Source organism: Dipteris shenzhenensis, chromosome 8, assembly GCF_047967505.1.
Source record: "Dipteris shenzhenensis isolate YYH24624 ecotype China chromosome 8, Dip_SZ_1.0, whole genome shotgun sequence".
Classification (NCBI taxonomy): Eukaryota; Viridiplantae; Streptophyta; class Polypodiopsida; order Gleicheniales; family Dipteridaceae; genus Dipteris; species Dipteris shenzhenensis.
The window spans coordinates 46,481,934-46,500,299 of NC_141603.1; the positions used below are offsets into that span (position 1 = coordinate 46,481,934).

The window sequence follows — 18,366 nt, forward strand, 5'->3', positions numbered from 1 at the left end:
TGCTCAAATTTAACCATTAACAAAAATCATTATGGTTGAGTCAAATCAATCCTTGTAGCTAGAGATCAAGGTGGTTGTAAGAGTTCTACACCATATGATCTTTAATGGTATGCCATGAGCTATAGAAAAATTCAATAAAAGCTCGCAAAACTCACAAAAACTTATTCGCAAAATGCCAAGCCCCCCACCAAAGCATCATCCCAAAGATTGGAGCCACCAAACAATGATGATTCAGTTGCAGGTAATACTAGTGTGCACCACCAGTCACAAACTAATTCCCAAACAGGTCCCTTGGAGCAAAAGCCTGTAGGCAATGGCAACACTTCAGGCACATCCAAGGTAGCTAAAGCCACAATTGGAAAAGCCCTTTTATTGCTAGATCCACTGGGCCGAGCAACATCAGAGCCACACAAAGAAGTGGGAACCTAGACCCACACCAGTTTTGTAGAGGTGGGAGTTCAAGTGTCATTTTGGGTGAACAGTTTTTGAACTGGGGACCCAAAAGTCACTCAAGCAGGTTCTTAAAGCTGATCCCCCATTTTGTTTTGATAGTATCTTCCAAACAATGTGTCGATACCCCAAGTCCTACACTAAGTACCCAATCGTGAGCTTTTACCCATCTGCTATAGGGCTTGATGATAGATTGAAGAAATTGAAATGAATCCTCCTAATCCCCCACAACCTCTCCACCAGGGTGTATTAGGGCCGGTCCAAGTTGAGATCTCAGCATATGATTGTGCCATACATACCTTCAATCTTTCAATCTTTTTGTTTAGGACTAGCCAACACAATCTTTTCAAGGCTGAGCAATGCCTTATTGCTTCCTAGATCCATGAACTCCCTAAGCCCTCTATGCCCGAGCTCCCATACTACTATGCAAAGATACTCCAAGAGTTAGAAAAAATCATAAGTAGCCACACTATCGAGGTGGCAGCTATGCAAAACAACCTACATGATCTATGTAAGGTCGAGTTACAAAGTCATAGCAGTGAGTCATACTCATTCGACGATACACGACTCATTTTGATAGTGCATTAGGCCTCTAACCCTACCGAGGACCCCATCGTCGAGTTGTGGTCAGTGGATTGGCTAACTCATCTGGATAGGCCACCACTCGATGCTCTACCCATGGCCTCCCCTTGAACAATGGCAAAGGTTCAATCACTAGTCCAGCTGTTGTGCCTCCTCGACGATGCTGCAATACCACGTGATGACGTCATGCCTCAACATCTGAGCAGCGGCTCGTACATGCCAGTCCAAAACTATGAGGGCTCGATTGAAAAGTTAGCTGAGCTGAGGCAAAATGTTGGCCCTCGAAAAAGGAACTTACCAATATAGGAGCGAGCATGGTACCTATATGGTGTGTTAGAGCATCTCAATTGGCTAACTCTCATAGCAAGCAGTCACAGGCGGTGTGACGGTCATTAACTCTACTAAATGATGAGTATCGATAGCAAAAAGCGGCGAAATAGAAGACTAAGGCAATCGACCAATGGCGAGCAGCAGTGTAGCAAGCCAAGTGCACCAACTTTAGAAGGTGGTTTTGTAGCAGTGTAGAAAAGAGTTGTAACAAGGAGGGAAGAGAGAGTGACATTGCAAGTTCATGCTCCCTCTTGATTGGATTGCTAGGTTAGGAAGCTTGACATTGAGTGTGCATACCAAGCTGAGGTGGCTTGGTTGTAACAGTTTCTTCACTATACAAGTGTGATTTTCTTTCTTACTTGTCTATGGTGTGTTAATACTTAGTGTGGTGCTGAGTTGTCTAGCTATTAGTAACTCATTCTCCTGTCACCATGTGGTTTCTCCTTCAACAACAAACCTTGACCTTTGTGTTTTATTGTTGACCACTATTTCATCACCGTAAGCACGCATGTACTGCACTTAATGGATTACAAGAGTGAGCATCTTCACACAAGCACTACATAGGGGGTTGGGCTGTTTATGAGCACCAAGTGTCCTATTGGGGGTGAGAAAACCAGGGCGTCAACACAATTTCATAAGATGAAGATACAAATTAGCCAACATAATAGCTACAAACACAACTAGCATAGTGGCTACAACCAGCACGGTGGTTATTTCAACCCCCAGATTATGCCGAGCAAGTGAAAGCCGAGCTTGATCATTTAATCCGAGTATGGTTCATTTATGCAATCAATCGTAGAAATGGCTATTTCCAATCATAGTGGTGCCAAAGAAGAACATGAGGCTCTAAGTTTTTGTGGATTTTAGGAAGCTCAATGCTCTAATAGTGCCAATCCCTTTACTAGTTCCTTTCATTGATGGTATACTAGGCCAACTTGTGGGGCACAAGATATACTCATTTTTGAATGGTTGCAGTGGATACAATCAGATCTCCTAGCATCCAAGGATAAGCAAAAGACTACATTTATCATAGATTGGACTACATATGCCTGTGAAGTCATGCATTAGGTCTATGTAATGCCATTGACCAGCCTGACATTAATTGATGGAAGTAGCATCCTCATTTCGCCCCTCCTCATCCTATAGACATCATCCGAGAAAAATTTCTTAAGCTAAACCATCTACATCAGTTCCATGGATGTTTTTATCAAAAGCTACACTTATACAACTTCCTGCAATAGAGACACTTGTCACTGCAATCACAGGGCATGCGGGTTGCCACTTCCCTTTGCACGCATTATCATATAGTCCACCAACCGTCTGCTACCCACAAAGTGCATAGTCCACAAGTTCAAGCTCTAATATCAAACGTTGGCAACCAACCATATGTTGTCATGTGTCAACAAGCACTAAGTACAAGGGCGTCCTAGCCATGGAGATACCTGTCCACAGTTCAAAAAGCCAACGGGACTTATGGAGAGAGGCTTCACATCTTCAATATATAACCATCACACTCTACAAATCACACCTGTTCGCGGACGGGTGAAGCCCCCAAAATGAGTGTCTAGCCTCATTTGAAGTGCCTGTCTGCTTCCATCTTCACAACTAGGTGGATATGTTTTAACTAAAGTATTAAATGCTCCTCATTTGGAGCACTAAAAAGGAATGGCTCTTTGGTAAGTTCCTAATGTTTGAACTTGCGGGTCTGGGGTTTAAATCCTTGTGCGACCTGACGGACATGCTCTTGGGCGCCGAGTTGAGGCCACCCACAAAACCTTTTGCGCCCGGGCGTGACTCGGACTCCATGTGCCATCCGGCCTAGTCGCCAGCTCTAGGCGAACAGCATCCTCACGGGCGGATGGGTGTGAAACGCCGCTTAGGCCTTTGCGTTTGCCAAACTCTCACGGGCCACATTTGAATCAATGATTATTCGATAAGGTTTATCTATAAAAAATGAAGAGAATCTCGGCGTTCAATCTCACAAAAAATGAGAAATGAAGAGAATCTTCGGGTGTGATTGTTGACAGTTGACACATTCGTTACGGCATATCGCAGCTCCGATTGCCCGACACAAGTGTTCTGCTTGAAGAGAATGCTTTGAAAGGAACGTCTAGCGGAATACGATCAGGATCATGTCATTGCTGGGCGCTCACAGAATTCATATCCAACCTATTCTTTTGCAGGGTACAGCCATTTATCAGAAAGTGACTGCTGTAGCAACTCGTCGCAATTACAGGCGAGAATTGACTCCCGAGATTTTATCACGAGTCAAACGATTGATATTCAGTTTGTTTTCATGAAGTGAATTGTTGATAAACTTTTGCAGCTTCATATGTGACCGATGGCACTGGGCGAGGAGAAGCAAATTGATGCGTAGGAGATTGAAAAGATTTAACCACGATTTTTAATGCATGTGTGGTATGTTGCAGATCGTCCCCCTTCGTAGCCAAAGCCGTGGTCGCTCACAGGATGGGGCAGCGGGTAGCACCTCCTATTCATCCCACATATGATCTGAAGGGCATTGTCAAACAAGCTCTACGTGAAGATGCAGGTGACATAGGTGCGACTACATTACACACGCACCTTCGTCGCACCCTGACATTTTACATCGACCATAATGACATTCTCCCCTCAGCTTTCAATAAGTTCCTGACTGTGAACCAGAAAAAGCATCAGAAGCAAGACCGATAATTGCTCTGTTCTAAAAATGGCTCTGGTAGAAGTATGTCACCTACTTCACTTGAGAAATAGGCAAATGCGCCAATTTAGAAGCTTTTTTGAAGTTTTGCAGGAGATGTGACATCTTTGGCAACTGTTCCACCCCAAATCCAGGCCGAAGCACACTTCTTGGCTAAAGATTCAGGCGTGATTGCTGGTATTGCGATGGCAGATCTAGTTTTTCAGGAGGTGGATCCTTCTTTAAAGGTTGGAAATGTTTTTATTTTCTTTTTAATTCAATTCGCACTACTTTGAGGAATGGCTTGACAGTTTACGTCTGCTGGAAATACTTCAAGGAAAGATTTCGCCCTGCTTATGTTTAGGTTACAAACACAAGATTGAAAAGCAACACACTTTCTTTCTATCTTAGCGCATGAAGGGTCTCTCGGTAGAGCAGTTGGCTGTCTACGTGGAACATCTTTTGTACTTGGCAAATCCACGCATTGTGGAGGATGGTAATGACATTTGTCAATATTGTACATCTGAGTTGTATGCTCATGTTATGAGTGAGATCTCGAGAGCTAGTGAGATCCTTCTGATAACATTCCGCTGCGGGCTAGTAAGGTGTGCTGCCCTATTTTCCGCGACAATGATACCCGTCGCCCGACATACATAAAGAGATGCATCAATTGACGTATCTTTGACTCATTCAGCCATATTTGATGCGATCTGCATAGGTGAAAGGTGGTCTTCTCTACCCTAACTAGTTTCATCATACGTTTACTTTAGGTTGTATCCTTTGGTCTTATAGACTCTGGACATCATGTAGTAGGTTTGTCCGCCCGACAGAGTCCCACTTGTTGTAAAACCAGATTCCATTTGCCCTATCAACTAGATTGTCTAAGAATTTTTTGCTTCGAAATGCTCATTTAGGACTAAAGTGAAATCATATAGCCTTTCACAAGCAGTTGTAGCTTGAATGAAGAGATGTGGACTACTTTTTGATTGGCCTTCTCCTTTAGTGATGGCCTTTGTTGCGGCTGAGTCTGCACTTCACCTCCGTAGTGCTGACAGATGGTCTACACCAACCGTTGGGAGCTGATGACATTGGTGGGGATGTCATAGTAGCTAGTCCATGCTATGTGTGATCGAGTTTATGGTTTTCAACCTTGTGGCTGTTATGAGATTGAAACTGCACTATGTGTTGTGATTTAAGAGGATGATTTTGAGCACGTTCCTCGATGCATGTACATATGTATTTGTCCAAAGCATTGCATTGCTTAGTAAGTAGTTTCCCCCTCCGGTTTTGTTCTTTTTTTCCCTTCCCCTCCCTGTCCTCGTTCCCATCCCTCCCCCCTTTGTCTCTCTCTCTCTCTCTCACACACACATTTATTTTGGGGGGGTAATATATCAGAAAAATGTACATTCATAGCTGTCCAAAGCTGGATAGCTACTACTCAAAAATAGAAACAATAATAAAAGACTTCCAATTGGTGTTGAGGAAGGTCTATAGAGCAAAGGGCATCTTGAGGAGACCGAAACAAAGAAGCTCGAAAATAGGGAAAGCCATCCATAAAAGAGCACTTATACAATCGAATGGTACAAGCACGATACAATGAACAGAGAGCCCAATAGCGACACTAGGAGAAGAAGTGATCATAATCTAGCATAGCAGCATGTCTGTCAAACAACCAAAACAGCTTGCCAAATGAAATCCTAGAAAATTGAGTTCGTATTCCTGTCATCAATCTGAAAAAAAAAGCACGAGCCATAGGACAAGTTCAAAAAGGTGTAAGACGGTCTCCCCATAGATGAGAACAAGTGGGGCAAGCCGAAGAAGCATTGTGCATGGCTGTGGGACAGCAAACAAGATGAGCCCTTGACTCTCCCCACTAGAAATGGATTTGCTTCATGTTGCTTGATTGCTACAGCCTGCAATGAGGAGCCCCTTTGTCATAAGGATGCATTTGATAGCAGAGAATGGATGGATGCCATGAAAGCTGAATTTGATTCCATTCATGCAAATGGCACTTGGGAGTTTTGTGACTTGCCTGTAGGCAAGCGTGCCATGGGCCCAAAACGGGTTTACGAGGTGACGCAAAAAGCTGATGGCAGCATTGACAGCTACAAAGCCCGCCTTGTTGCGAAAGGGTACGCACAACAACATGGCATCGACTTTGAGGAAACCTTTACTCCCACTTAACGCATTACGACCATTTGGTGGGTCATTGCTCTCGCATACCACAGACATTGGGAGGCCCATCAATTGGACATCAAGACCACGTTACTTCATGGGGATTTACTAGAAGAGGTCTATGTTATCCAACCTCTAGGCTTTTAGGTTCAGGGTTCTAAAAATCCAGTTTGCCGGCTGGAAAAGGTCCTCTATGGATTGAAGCAGGCACCCCGGGCATGGTATGCAAAGATACATGCACATTTGACATGCTTTGGATGGCCATTCTTTATGTTTGGAAGAGTGAATCAGAATTTTCGATTTCAATTCTTTATGTGGACGACATGCTTATCACTAGGTCCGATTTGCATGAGTAAGGAGTAGTAATAGGCAAAGGCTCGAGCAATCCAAAGGCAAGAAAGTAAGTCGAGTGGTAGGAGAAGGTCATAGATAGGTTAACCCCACCCATGAGGAGGGGGAAGGACCCTTACAAGAAGGTAGAATCTAGCACACCATAGTAGTAGGTGTGACTCAAGAAACCAAGACAAGCTCAATTGAGAGAGGGGAGTGCGACTCAAGAGCTTTGTCATGCTTCGACTAGCAAATGAGCTAAGAAGATATTGTTGTTGCCAAGAATTGAAGTGAAAATTTAGACCTATTGGGGATTGTTGAGTTTGCTTAATGAATGGGTGTAACATAGAGGATGATTATATAAACTACTTCCCATCACATTGCATAAGGGAACGCAACTATGGTTCAATCATTTCTTGATGAGCTACTTCAAAGATTGGGAACAAATAACATAAGCTTTCTTTATAAGGTACATAAAGGAAATCAATGGAGAGCATGTGCAAACTTGGCTAACTAATGTCTAGGACAGAAGTACCGAGAAAGTGCAAGATTTCATGCGCCGAATGTGAGTGCAGCTCAGTTGAGAGTAGTCATGAGGACGTGAAATTATGGGACTTTTGATTTGCGACTCCCGTAATTTGCATGTAATCACCTTGAGCCTCTGGGGCGCAAGGGTCCGGCCATGGGGCGGGACGTGGGGAATTAAAATTCCCTAGTGGGCCCTTGGGAATTGTGAATGTGCACCCAGTTACTAGGCAATTAATTCCTAGGGCCAAAGTGTGCAATAGGGGGGCCAAAAAAGTGGTGCAATTAAAATACAATCTTCTTTGTCTGTATCTCTATCGTGTCCATATCATAGAGTTAGAACTTTCTTCAATTTCTTGGCTTGCCTTCCAGCATTTGTTTCAAATTCAATATGGTATCATTGCAAGGTGGCTGTGGAACTTGTGTCGTGCCAGTCGATCCTGCTGTAGAGCCTTAGCACCATACAATTTTTGCGCAGTTTCCAGGTAGCCTGTATCTACCATTTGCTCGAACAGAGATATGTGGCGTGCCTCCAAGAAGATCACTCGTTGATAGAGTTGGTAATCTGAGCATCAATCCGTTCATTGGGATTAAAGCTGAGTGGAGGCAAATGGGAATCAAGGTAACATGGGACCTCCAGAATTAATGCTAATGTTTTACAGAATATGGCACTTTGGCGAAGGAAGCGATCAATGTTGCCGCGCATTGTTTGTTCATGCTGTTGAAGTGCTCCTACTCTAAACCTAACAAGGAAACACTACCCTACTCAGTTTCCAGTGGGTACCAGTGAACACGGACTGATATAAGGCTTGATAGACTAACCGACGTAGTTCGTGCCTGACTGTCCCTGGACTAGGGTTCACAAGGACATCATGGCATACGACAAAGTCACCTGTTAGGGATCTATTAAGCACTTGTAAATGTAGCCAACTTTTCATCCTTTCCCTTGGTTGTTCATCATGCAGATGGAGGAAGGGGACAGAGTTCACAATCACCTCACAAAGGTAAAGGGGATCAGGATCCACTTATTTTCGTTGTTCATAGAACTCCAAGGCAACAAGCCATGCTAGTCTTGGGAAATCTGCCCCATAGCTTCAAAAGCCTTTTGAGTCTTGACAACAATTATCGATGGAGAGTGATCCAAGCCAATGCCATTTGAGGAGCTAGGTCTTATTCTGCCTAGGACACCGGTGGCATGTCAATTCCATCTCCATCATAAGGATAAAGTTGGAAAGTGGAAGCTGAAAGATGATGGTGATTCAGAGGGTGACAAATGTGATGATGGTGAAGACAAGAAAGTAGATTGTAGTAAGAAGCAACAAGTAGAATAGCCTACTTGCCTAGTTTCTTGACACATTTCAATTGTTAACCACTGCATGCTGCTCAGGCTGAACTTGCAGACAGCGAATAAATTAGTTTCTTTGTTGACAAGCTTTCTTTCCTTTCTTGAGGAAACGAGGCATGAAGTCAAATGTGAGGTGGTTAGAGTTGAGATACTAGGTGGACAGAGAACTGCCAGCTAAGCTACATCAGACTGATATGCCTTGATATGGACCACCTAGAGTAAATCGGTTCTATACTAGAATAGAAAATTTCAGAAGTTGTACAGCTGAAACATGATAAAGATGTTATGAGAATAGTTGTCACACATACGTTGTTGCTTTTGGCTTTGGCAATCTTTAGGAAACAACAAACTGGACATAGAATGGTACAATCTAATTGGGTTGAAGTTTAGAACTGAGGGGTCCATTCATGAATTTATCTTATTCTGAGGATGTGTGCCATTTAGTATTATTTGTAGAGGCCCATTTCTCATTAACGTTTTTTTGCTCACGTTCCATTCAAGTTCTTATGTCTGAACCTCTTTGACACTCTTCATATATTGTATGATTGACTGTGTTTTATAATCATCACAATTTTACAAGTGGGCATTCTTTGCCTAATGGAGTCTTCACATGAGCATTCTTTGATTGCCATATGCCATATAATTTGGCGCTTGAGATCCATCTGAAGTGTGCTGTCTGTCATACTATATTGCATCGTCCACCTTGTTCACATTACTTTTAAAGTTTTAAAACTTCAATTAAAACCCCCCCTAGGTCGTGCAAGGGCTTATCCACTGTTGATGGCTGGCAATAGTGCAGGTTGAGTGGAAGCTAGAAGATGGCGATTCAGTGACAAAGGGCTTGCAGTTCGGCTCTGTGTATGGTATGCCTAGGCTTCTGCTGTTGCATTGGTAATGATTATTTTGCATGAAATTAGGCTACCTCAGATGGTGGGGAATGATCATCATTGTGCATTAACATTTGATCCCTTGTTAATCAAGAAACCATTGCTTTTTAAGTAATTTCAGAGGGGGTTTATTTTCTACTGTTATCATTTAAAGAATAATAGTTCTATGCATTCAACAGTTTTGGTTGAAACTCATGTTGTTTAAATCTCTGCAGGCAGTGCAAGGAGTATCTTGTTGGCAGAGAGAGTTGTCCTAAACTTCATGCAGCGTATGAGTGGCATTGCTACGCTAACAAATGTAATTTTCTTCACTGGTTTGAGGTGGGAATGGTTGCTCTGAGGTTTGCCCAACTGTATCTTCAATCTTATGTGTGACTATCATGAGATTGAAACTGCACTATGTTGTGTTTTTAGAGGATGAGTTTGGGAATGTTCCTGGATTCATCTAGGTATATGCTTCTATCGTATCAGCGGACATTCAAATTTCACCTTGTGAAGTTTTCGTCCAAGTTGTGGCCTGCTGGTATTGTGATAATTCTTTCTATCTTAAATGTTGCGTTGCCCTATCAGCTATATTTAGATGCTCGTTTGGGAGAGACTAAAATGAAATTGTTTAGACTTCACAAGCAGTTGTAGCTTGAATGAAGAGATTTTGGACTACTTTTTGATTAGCCTTCTCCTTTAGTGCTAGCCTTCATCATGGCTGAGTTTGCCCTTCACCTCCAGAGTGCCGACAGAAACTCAGTACGAAGACTTTGTATAAAAGGATGCTCAAGTATGTGTGGGTGTGTAGATTTGTATGTGTGAGAACATATTTATATACTATGGTCTACACCCATTGTTGGGCGCTGATGACGTCAGTGGGTATGTCATAGTAGATAGTCCCTACTATGTGTGATGGAGCTTATGGTTTTCAATCTTATGAGTGACTATCGTGAGATTGAAACTACACTATGTTGTGTTTTTAGAGGATGAGTTTGGGAATGTTCCTGGATTCATCTAGGTATATGTCTTCATTAGTTCCTTATTATTTCCGTAAGACTCGAAATGATCTAGTGAATGGTCAAAATTAAATAAACATCGCTACAAATTGAGCATCTGAAAAAGGAAGGAATGATGTTTGTTGCCTTAACTTAACTAGAATGGACTGAAAGAGCTTTAGGCCTTGGACTTTAGATGTGTTCTTAGTCCTTTTGACATGTTTTACACATCTTTAATGCAGAACCTGTTACGCTCTAGCTGAGGTGGCATGACCTCGGAAGAATCAGTCGACATTTCCCTTAAGGATCTACGTTTGTAATATATTTGTTTGCACTTCATGTAAATGATCAGGAGGGAATTAATGTCAAGGTCCTAGGTGAGGGCTGATAGCACCAGACTAGGTGGATTTAAGGCTAAGGGCCTAATGCAAGAAATGTGCCTAGGGGCAAAGGATTTCAAAGTATCCCAAGAGAGGGGTAAAAAAAAGATGCATTAGGAAAGGCCCTATAATGATGGCATGTGGCATCTAGATCCATCTAGGGAGATGGGACTTGTTGGAGTTAGTGAGAGAATGAGAAGGGACCTTCACGTATGTTTCAGATTTTGATTTTCTCTGTGTGTACTCTCACGCTCCAGCAAGGTTGGCTGGGTGGAAAGTTATGGTGCTAGCTCCCGTGATTATCAGTAGTTAGTTGAGAGTATGTAATATTTGGTATCAGAGCTCGGGGAGGCGAGCTTGGGAAGTGATAGCGTGAGGCTTCACGGTAGCCAGTGTGACGAGTTGTGAGCGTGGACATACGAACTGAGTCGCAGGATGGTTGACGAGAGTCGAGCAATAGCCAGCAGCGTCGTGATCTCGGTATCGGTGAGCAGAGCGTCTGACGTGACGTGAAGCTCGTGGACGATGTGACGACGTGACTGCATGCAATTGACGCACATCTGTGCGGAAGGCCTGTATCCAAGGCGTATGTAGAGCGCAGGCTGCTAGTTGATGGCAGCATAATCTGAAGCGATCGTGTCATTTGGTGACGAATCAATATTCAGTGGTCCTCCCGCGCTGGTGATCAGATCTCGGTGACGGTTGACGTAGCAAAATCCTGATAGCCAGTGCAAGCTGTGTGCAGAGGCGAATCAACCAGGGAGCTTTCTTTGGCATTCATCAATTCTGTGTTTTTTTTTCCTGACCTTAGTCTTTGTTGATGCTCCGCTTGCATGAAGAGGTTCTCGTGGAATATTTAGTCTGCATGAAGGGTGGATGCCATAGCAGGGTACATAGCAGACTTGGGATTCTTTTGACTTCTTCAAATTTCTGTGGGCAATCTGGGAGATTATGCTTGTGCATATGCCTTTGTGATAAAGCTAGTTTGTTTGCAGGAATTTCCCTAGTATAGGGAAAGGCAGTATTTGGATATATGCATGTGTCAATTACCTAGTCAGTATAGTTGTCAGATTGCAGGTATTCCCTAGTATAGGGAATTGTGTCAGTTTGTAAATACAGTGTTCTAGCGGTGTTTATTTATAAAAGGAAAAAAAAAAAAAGGCAAAACATCCATTGACATGAATGGAAGTAGCAGAAGGAGCTTCCAGGATGGACCCTGTAGGGTCAGGAGTCCGGCCGACCCAGCAGGTGTTGCGCCCAATAGTTCACACCTTATCTAGCAGGATTGCATTACTTGAGGATGCCTTGTAGCAGATATCAGCACAACAGTTACAGGCAAATGCAGGGCAGTCTGAACTTAGAAGAGTGATACACAGTATGTCTGCCAGACCTTCTCGAGATGAGAAAGGAAAGGCTCCGATGGAACCGGAGTCTAGTGTCCATACGGTCGAGCCTAGGAGGGCTAAAGTACCTAATATTGCCAATTATAGGTCGAAAAAGTATTCTTGTCGGATGAATGACTGTAGTTCTGATGTCATTGAGACCTGGTTACGCAATGGGACGAGGCGTTCGCCATTTGTGAAATCAGAAATGATATCAAGAAAATCCGCGAGGCCACCCACATGTTTAGTGAGGCAGCGAATCAGTGGTGGATTAAACAACAGAAAGATGGTATTGCATCCACTACCTGGGAGGGGTTTAAAAGGGAATTTAGGAAACACTTCTTACCTTCTAACGAAGCATCCCGAGCTTGGGATCAGTATAGAAACCTTCGTCAGAGAAATTTGTCAGTGGCAGAATACAATGATAAGTTTCGAGAGAGCGTAATGAAGGTTGATGAACCCCTACCTCAATCAATCCAAGTGAAAGATTTCATATTTGGATTGAATGGTCGGATTAAAATGGAAGTTCGGGCTAAGTACGCGAACACATTGGATGATGCAATAGCCATAGCCCTGAACTATGAAGATGCCAAGGGCAGCAGGCCAAGTGGGTTTGCGCAGGTCGGAACCCAGTATAGAGACCAAAAGAAATCTGGGTTTAAGAAGAAGTGGATTAGTAAAGGGAGTGGTTCTCAGCCGAGTGGTCAAGCCAAGCAGGCGAAACCAGCTGAAACTCCTAAATCAAGTACCACCATTGGAGTGAAGAGGAAAGTAACACCAATGGCAGCCCGGGCTTGGTCAAAGTCTCCCTTAAACCCAGAGCAAAGAGAAAAAGCGAGGAGAGAAGACTTGTGTTTTGGTTGCCTTCAGCCTCATCAGTGGAAAGATTGTCCACGAAATAAGGATCGTCAGATGGCGGAGATGGTAATCTCAGAATGCGACGTGGAAATGGAGGGAAGTCCCAGAGCGAAACAGATGCAGATTCAGCTAGCGGGATCTTCTCAGAGGTCAGTACCTTGTTTGTTATGTGTGTCTGTTGCTAAGTTAGTAACGAGTGCACCTGATAACATCCTATCTAAGCTCGCAGCAACGGGGTATACAGCCTTTAATGATACGGAGTTAATTAAGATAAAAGGGCAAGTGGCCAATCATAATGTCATTGTGTTGTTTGACTCGGCGTCAACTCACAATGTAATTAACTCCAAGCTCGTGAAGAGGCTGAAGTTAAAGACTAGCCCATCTGACTATCCGTATACAGTCTAGATGGAAGTTCAACTGAAGTATGGGACCAAAGGGTTACCCAGTTGGAGCTTCGTATTCAGGACTATGCTGAGAAGCTTGATTTTGAAATGACTAAGCTTGCTCATGCAGATATAGCCCTGGGTAAGGCGTGGCATTCTAGGAAGAATCCAACCTTTGATTGGAAAAAGCATGTATATCAATTCAAGATGAATGATGTGCTGTATGTCTTACGAGGTGAGAAAGATGTACCTCAGGGACCGTTGGTTTCCGTGATGGAAATCCGAAAAGCTCAAGAAGAGTTTTTATTCCTTTGTACAGCATCGGTAGAGCCGGTTGATGATTCTTCGGCTAGCACTGATGTTGCGCAAAGTGGTGAAATGGCCAAGCTGGCTGATCTTACACCTAAGGAGTTCTCTGACTGTTTTAGGGATGAGCTACCTTATGGGTTACCTCCAGAGCGGAATGTTCAACATAAAATTGAGCTTATCCCGGGGGCAGAACCTGTGAATAGACCTCCCTATAGATTAAGCTTTACAGAAGAAGCTGAGGTGCAAAGACAACTGGAAGAATACTCAAGTTGGGGCAGATTCAACCCAGTTTTTCACCTTTTGCTTCCCCAGTGATATTAAAGAGGAAGAAAGATGATACTTTTCGCCTCTATATAGATTACAGAGCATTAAATAATATCACTGTTAAGCACAGGTATCCAATGGCTCGGATCGATGATTTGCTAGATGCATTGCATGGGGCCATAATTTTCAGCAAGATAGATCTTAAGTGTGGCTACCATCATATCCGTATTAGAGCCGAGGATGTGCATAAAACTGCTTTTAGAAGCAGGTTTGGTCATTATGAGTTTTTGGTAATGCCCTTTGGACTTACCAATGCTCCAGCTACATTCGTCATGCTTATGAACGATTTACTACGTCCGTATATCGGAAAGTTTGTAGTACATTTTAGTGACGATATTCTGGTTTTCAGTAAAAGTATTACTGAGCATCGCGAACACTTAAGAATAGTGTTCAGTACTTTGAGGAAAGCCAGTCTTTATGTAAATAAAAAGAAAACTATATTGTGTATGGTTAGACTTGAATATTTAGGATTCATAATTACTCCAGAGGAGGTAGAAATGGATCCAAAGAAAGTGGCTGCGATACTAACTTGGCCAACCCCTTAGAGTCTGACCGCTTTTTGCGATCATTCTTGGGATTTGTCCAATTTTATAGAAGGCATATCAAAGGATATTCCGAAATAGTATCGCCATTGACTGATCTGACCTCAGATAAAGTACCTTTTATATGGGGACAGAATCAACAAGAAAGTTTTAATACCATAAAACAAGCTGTGGTCACAGGACTGGTGTTAAAAATAGTTGATCCCCAGAAACCGTTGTTCCTGGAAACCGATGCAAGTGGCATTGCGATAGGAGCAGTTCTCCTTCAAGAGGGAAGGCCAGTAGCCTTCGAAAGCAAGAAGCTTTCTCCCTCTCAAAGGAATTGGCCAACTCATGAATTAGAGTTGTATGCTGTTGTCCATGCTTTGAAAACATGGCGACATTATTTGTATGGATCAGAGTTTTATGTGGATGTTGATCATGATACTTTGAAATATTTTTGTAAACAACCTGACTTGAGAGGCCGCCAAGCTAGGTGGGTAGAGCTCATGCAGGAGTTTAATTTGATGATTCGGTACCGAAGAGGAAAAGATAATAAAGTTGCTGATGCGTTGTCACGCATTATGCATAACATGAGTTTCACGGTATAAGAGAGTGCTCTAATGACCGAGATTAGAGAAACTCAAAAGGTGGACGAGTTTGTCCAGAGCCTTGGCCTAAGGCTCATGTGTTAAAACCCGGGGAAAACAAAAAGGATGACCTGGCATCCAGAAAAGGCCAAACTTATGCAAGATATACCATAAGGGATGGTATGCTGGAAAGAAATGGCAAGGTAGTAGTACCTAATCAGAATGATCTCAGGCAGAGAGTCATTCGACAGTGCCATGATAGCCCATGTGCGGGACATCCAAGAGTCGAGAAGACATATGATCTCGTGAAGCGAGATTTCTTTTGGCCAAAGATGAAAAAGCATATTCATGAATATGTGACACGTTGTTTTTTGTGTCAGGTAAGTAAGGCCGAGTGGGTGAAGCCACCCGGACTTTTACAACCGTTGGAGATACCACTAAGTAAGTGGGAGAGCATTTCCATGGACTTTATTATAGGTCTGCCTACGACACAAGGTGGATATGATTCTATCCTCGTGGTGGTTGATCGTCTTACCAAGATGGCTCACTTCATTCCAACTAGGGAGTCAGTTAGTACCCCGCAAGTGGCGGATTTGTTTATTAGACATATATTTCGTCTGCATGGATTACCCAGATCCATAGTGTCAGATAGAGATGTCAAATTTACCGGTCATTTTTGGACTGCGGTATTTGAGACACTAAGGACTAAGTTGGGAATGAGTAGTGGGGATCATCCAGAAACGCTAAGGACTGAGTTGGGAATGAGTAGTGGGGATCATCCAGAAACGGATGGTCAGACAAAAAGAATCAACCAAATTTTAGAAGATATGCTTAGAACATATGTATCATTGAGGCAACATACATGGGACAAGTGGTTGCCATTGTTGGAGTTTGCCTACAATGATAGATAACATTCCTCTACAGGGTTTAGTCCGTTTGAACTGAACTATGGTTATAGACCAGTGAATCCAACTATAGTTGGAATACCTCAGAAAGTGCCTAGTGCCGCGAACTTTGTGCTTCAGATGCGGGAGATGCTAGCACTTGCGAGAGCTAATATCCGCCAGGCTATGGATAGAGCCAAGGCGTATGCGGATGAAAACCGGTCTATAAGAGAATTTAAGGAAGGAGAAAAAGTTTTTCTCAGAGTTCCTTCACACTCGAAGTCGTTAACTTCAGGAGAGTGTGCTAAGTTATCACCTCGATATTGTGGGCCGTGGTTAATTCTAAAGAGAATAGGCAAGGTAGCCTATAAATTAGAATTGCCACAGGGTTGCAAGGTGCACCCAGTGTTTCATGTTTCTCGTTTAAAGAAATCTTTGCATACTGGTGACTCACTAATCGAAGGTGTGGTTTTGTTTCAGGAGATAGAGGATAATGCAAGACGCAAACCAACAAGAATCCTGGACCGAGGAACAATGCAAGTGCGAAATTGGAAGATACCCATGGTGTTGGTTGCATGGCATGGTCAGCCTCTATCAGAAGCTACCTAGGAATCCGTATACCAGTTGCGGAGAGTGTTCCCAGACTTTATCATCGAGGACGCTGATGTCTGAAGAGGGAAGGAATGTTACGCTCTAGCTGAGGTGGCATGACCTCGGAAGAATCAGTTGACATTTTCCTTAAGGATTTACGTTTGTAATATATTGTGTACCCTTCATGTAAATGATCGGGAGGGAATTAATGTCAACGTCCTAGGTGAGGGCTGATAGCACCAGACTAGGTGGATTTAAGGCTAAGGGCCTAATGCAAGAAATGTGCCTAGGGGCAAAGGATTTCAAAGTATCCCAAGAGAGGGGTAAAAAAAAGATGCATTAGGAAAGGCCCTATAATGATGGCATGTGGCATCTAGATGCATCTAGGGAGATGGGGCTTGTTGGAGTTAGTGAGAGAATGAGAAGGGACCTTCACGTATGTTTCAGATTTTGATTTTCTCTGTGTGTACTCTCACGCTCCAGCAAGGTTGGCTGGGTGGAAAGTTATGGTGCTAGCTCCCGTGATTATCAGTAGTTAGTTGAGAGTATGTAATAGAACCATTGCAAATCAAAAGTACTTGAACTTTAATGCTAATATATTGTCTACTTTTCATGGTCAATTTAAGGTTACCTGCTGAATAAGAATGTTTAAGATTTTCTTTTGAGAACATTGCTGGTGGAAATTGCAATGGTGGAGCTAGATTAAACCAGTAATAACATATTGGCCACACATGAAGAAATGTCAGAAAGATTTTTCTGTCTGTGTTGCAGGAGGAAACACAAGGGAATGTAAAGGGTTTGTCTCTCTTTAAATTTTAACAAGTAGACATAGGAAAGTGAGGGAGGTAGCAGATGGGATAAATATATTCTTAGATTCAGAAATTTGAATTGACAATGTTGCCTTGTGAAAGCTAACCCAAATGTTGGTTGTGGTGCAAACTGGAATGCAAGAGAGCAAGCAACAGGTGAAGGAAACGAGAGTAATTGCAAACAACTAATGAGAAAGTACAAGTGGCGAATATAGGCTCCCAAGTCAACCACAAGAGTTGACCAATGAAGTCAACTTGAGGATTGACTGAATCCTATCTGGCCTACAAGGCCATACCAGGGCTAAAGTGCTAACAAACCCCCCTCCATGGTATGGCTGAAGTATCCTAGATACATCTCAGGCCTGGAAACTATATCATGGTTGCAAGTGTAAGGCATGCCGAAAAGCCTCAAACTTGGGACGTGGTAGAGCCTTCGTGAAGAGATCTGCTAAGTTATCCTTCGTGGGAATGTAGGACAACTATATATCTCCAACTAATAGGGTGCTTTTCGAACATAATGATAGTGTGCCTCAGTGCTTGGTACGTGCATGAAAGACAAGATTACACATAACGGTGAAAGCACTCTTGGTACCAGTGTAGATTATAGTAGAGGAGGTCTGCCGTACATCAAGATCTGCAAGTAACTTACGAAGCCAAACACACTGTATAGTGGCTGTGAAGGTTTTCCCGTAATTGAAGTAGCAACTGTAGGCTGATTCTTGCTGAACCAAGAAATGCATGAAGAGCCAAGCATGAAATAGTTGCCACTATGAGACAAACAACTTGCCCAATTATTGTCGTTGAATGCATGCAAATCCAATGAAGACTAGTCACTTATGACTATAGAACAGTCCCAAATGTTGCGTGGCCTTGAAGTAACGAAAGACTCGCTTCATTTCCTTCTAATGTTGCATGTTAATTGGGAAAATCAAGCCGGGTATGACATAAGTAAATAAGGAAACCTACAACATGTTGATAATGAGTGGCATCAAATGGACACTCCCATCTTCGGAAGAGAAACAGAAGCCAGGTTTCAATGGAGTAGATGTCACGG

The 18,366-nt window shown here is 43.0% G+C and overlaps 1 protein-coding gene across 1 annotated transcript in view; it reads left to right on the forward strand.

The window, feature by feature from the left end:
• Positions 1–3,248: 3,248 nt before the first annotated feature.
• The window catches only part of QPT (quinolinate phoshoribosyltransferase), a 44,213-nt gene continuing 29,095 nt past the window's right edge, over positions 3,249–18,366 (forward strand). Inside the window, exons 1-5 of the mRNA XM_087377985.1 lie at positions 3,249–3,598; positions 3,792–3,922; positions 4,154–4,287; positions 9,214–9,277; positions 9,517–9,599. Of these exons, the coding sequence (XP_087234111.1) occupies positions 3,495–3,598; positions 3,792–3,922; positions 4,154–4,287; positions 9,214–9,277; positions 9,517–9,599 (516 nt within the window). The 5' untranslated portion in view covers positions 3,249–3,494. The remainder of the gene's footprint in view (positions 3,599–3,791; positions 3,923–4,153; positions 4,288–9,213; positions 9,278–9,516; positions 9,600–18,366) is intronic.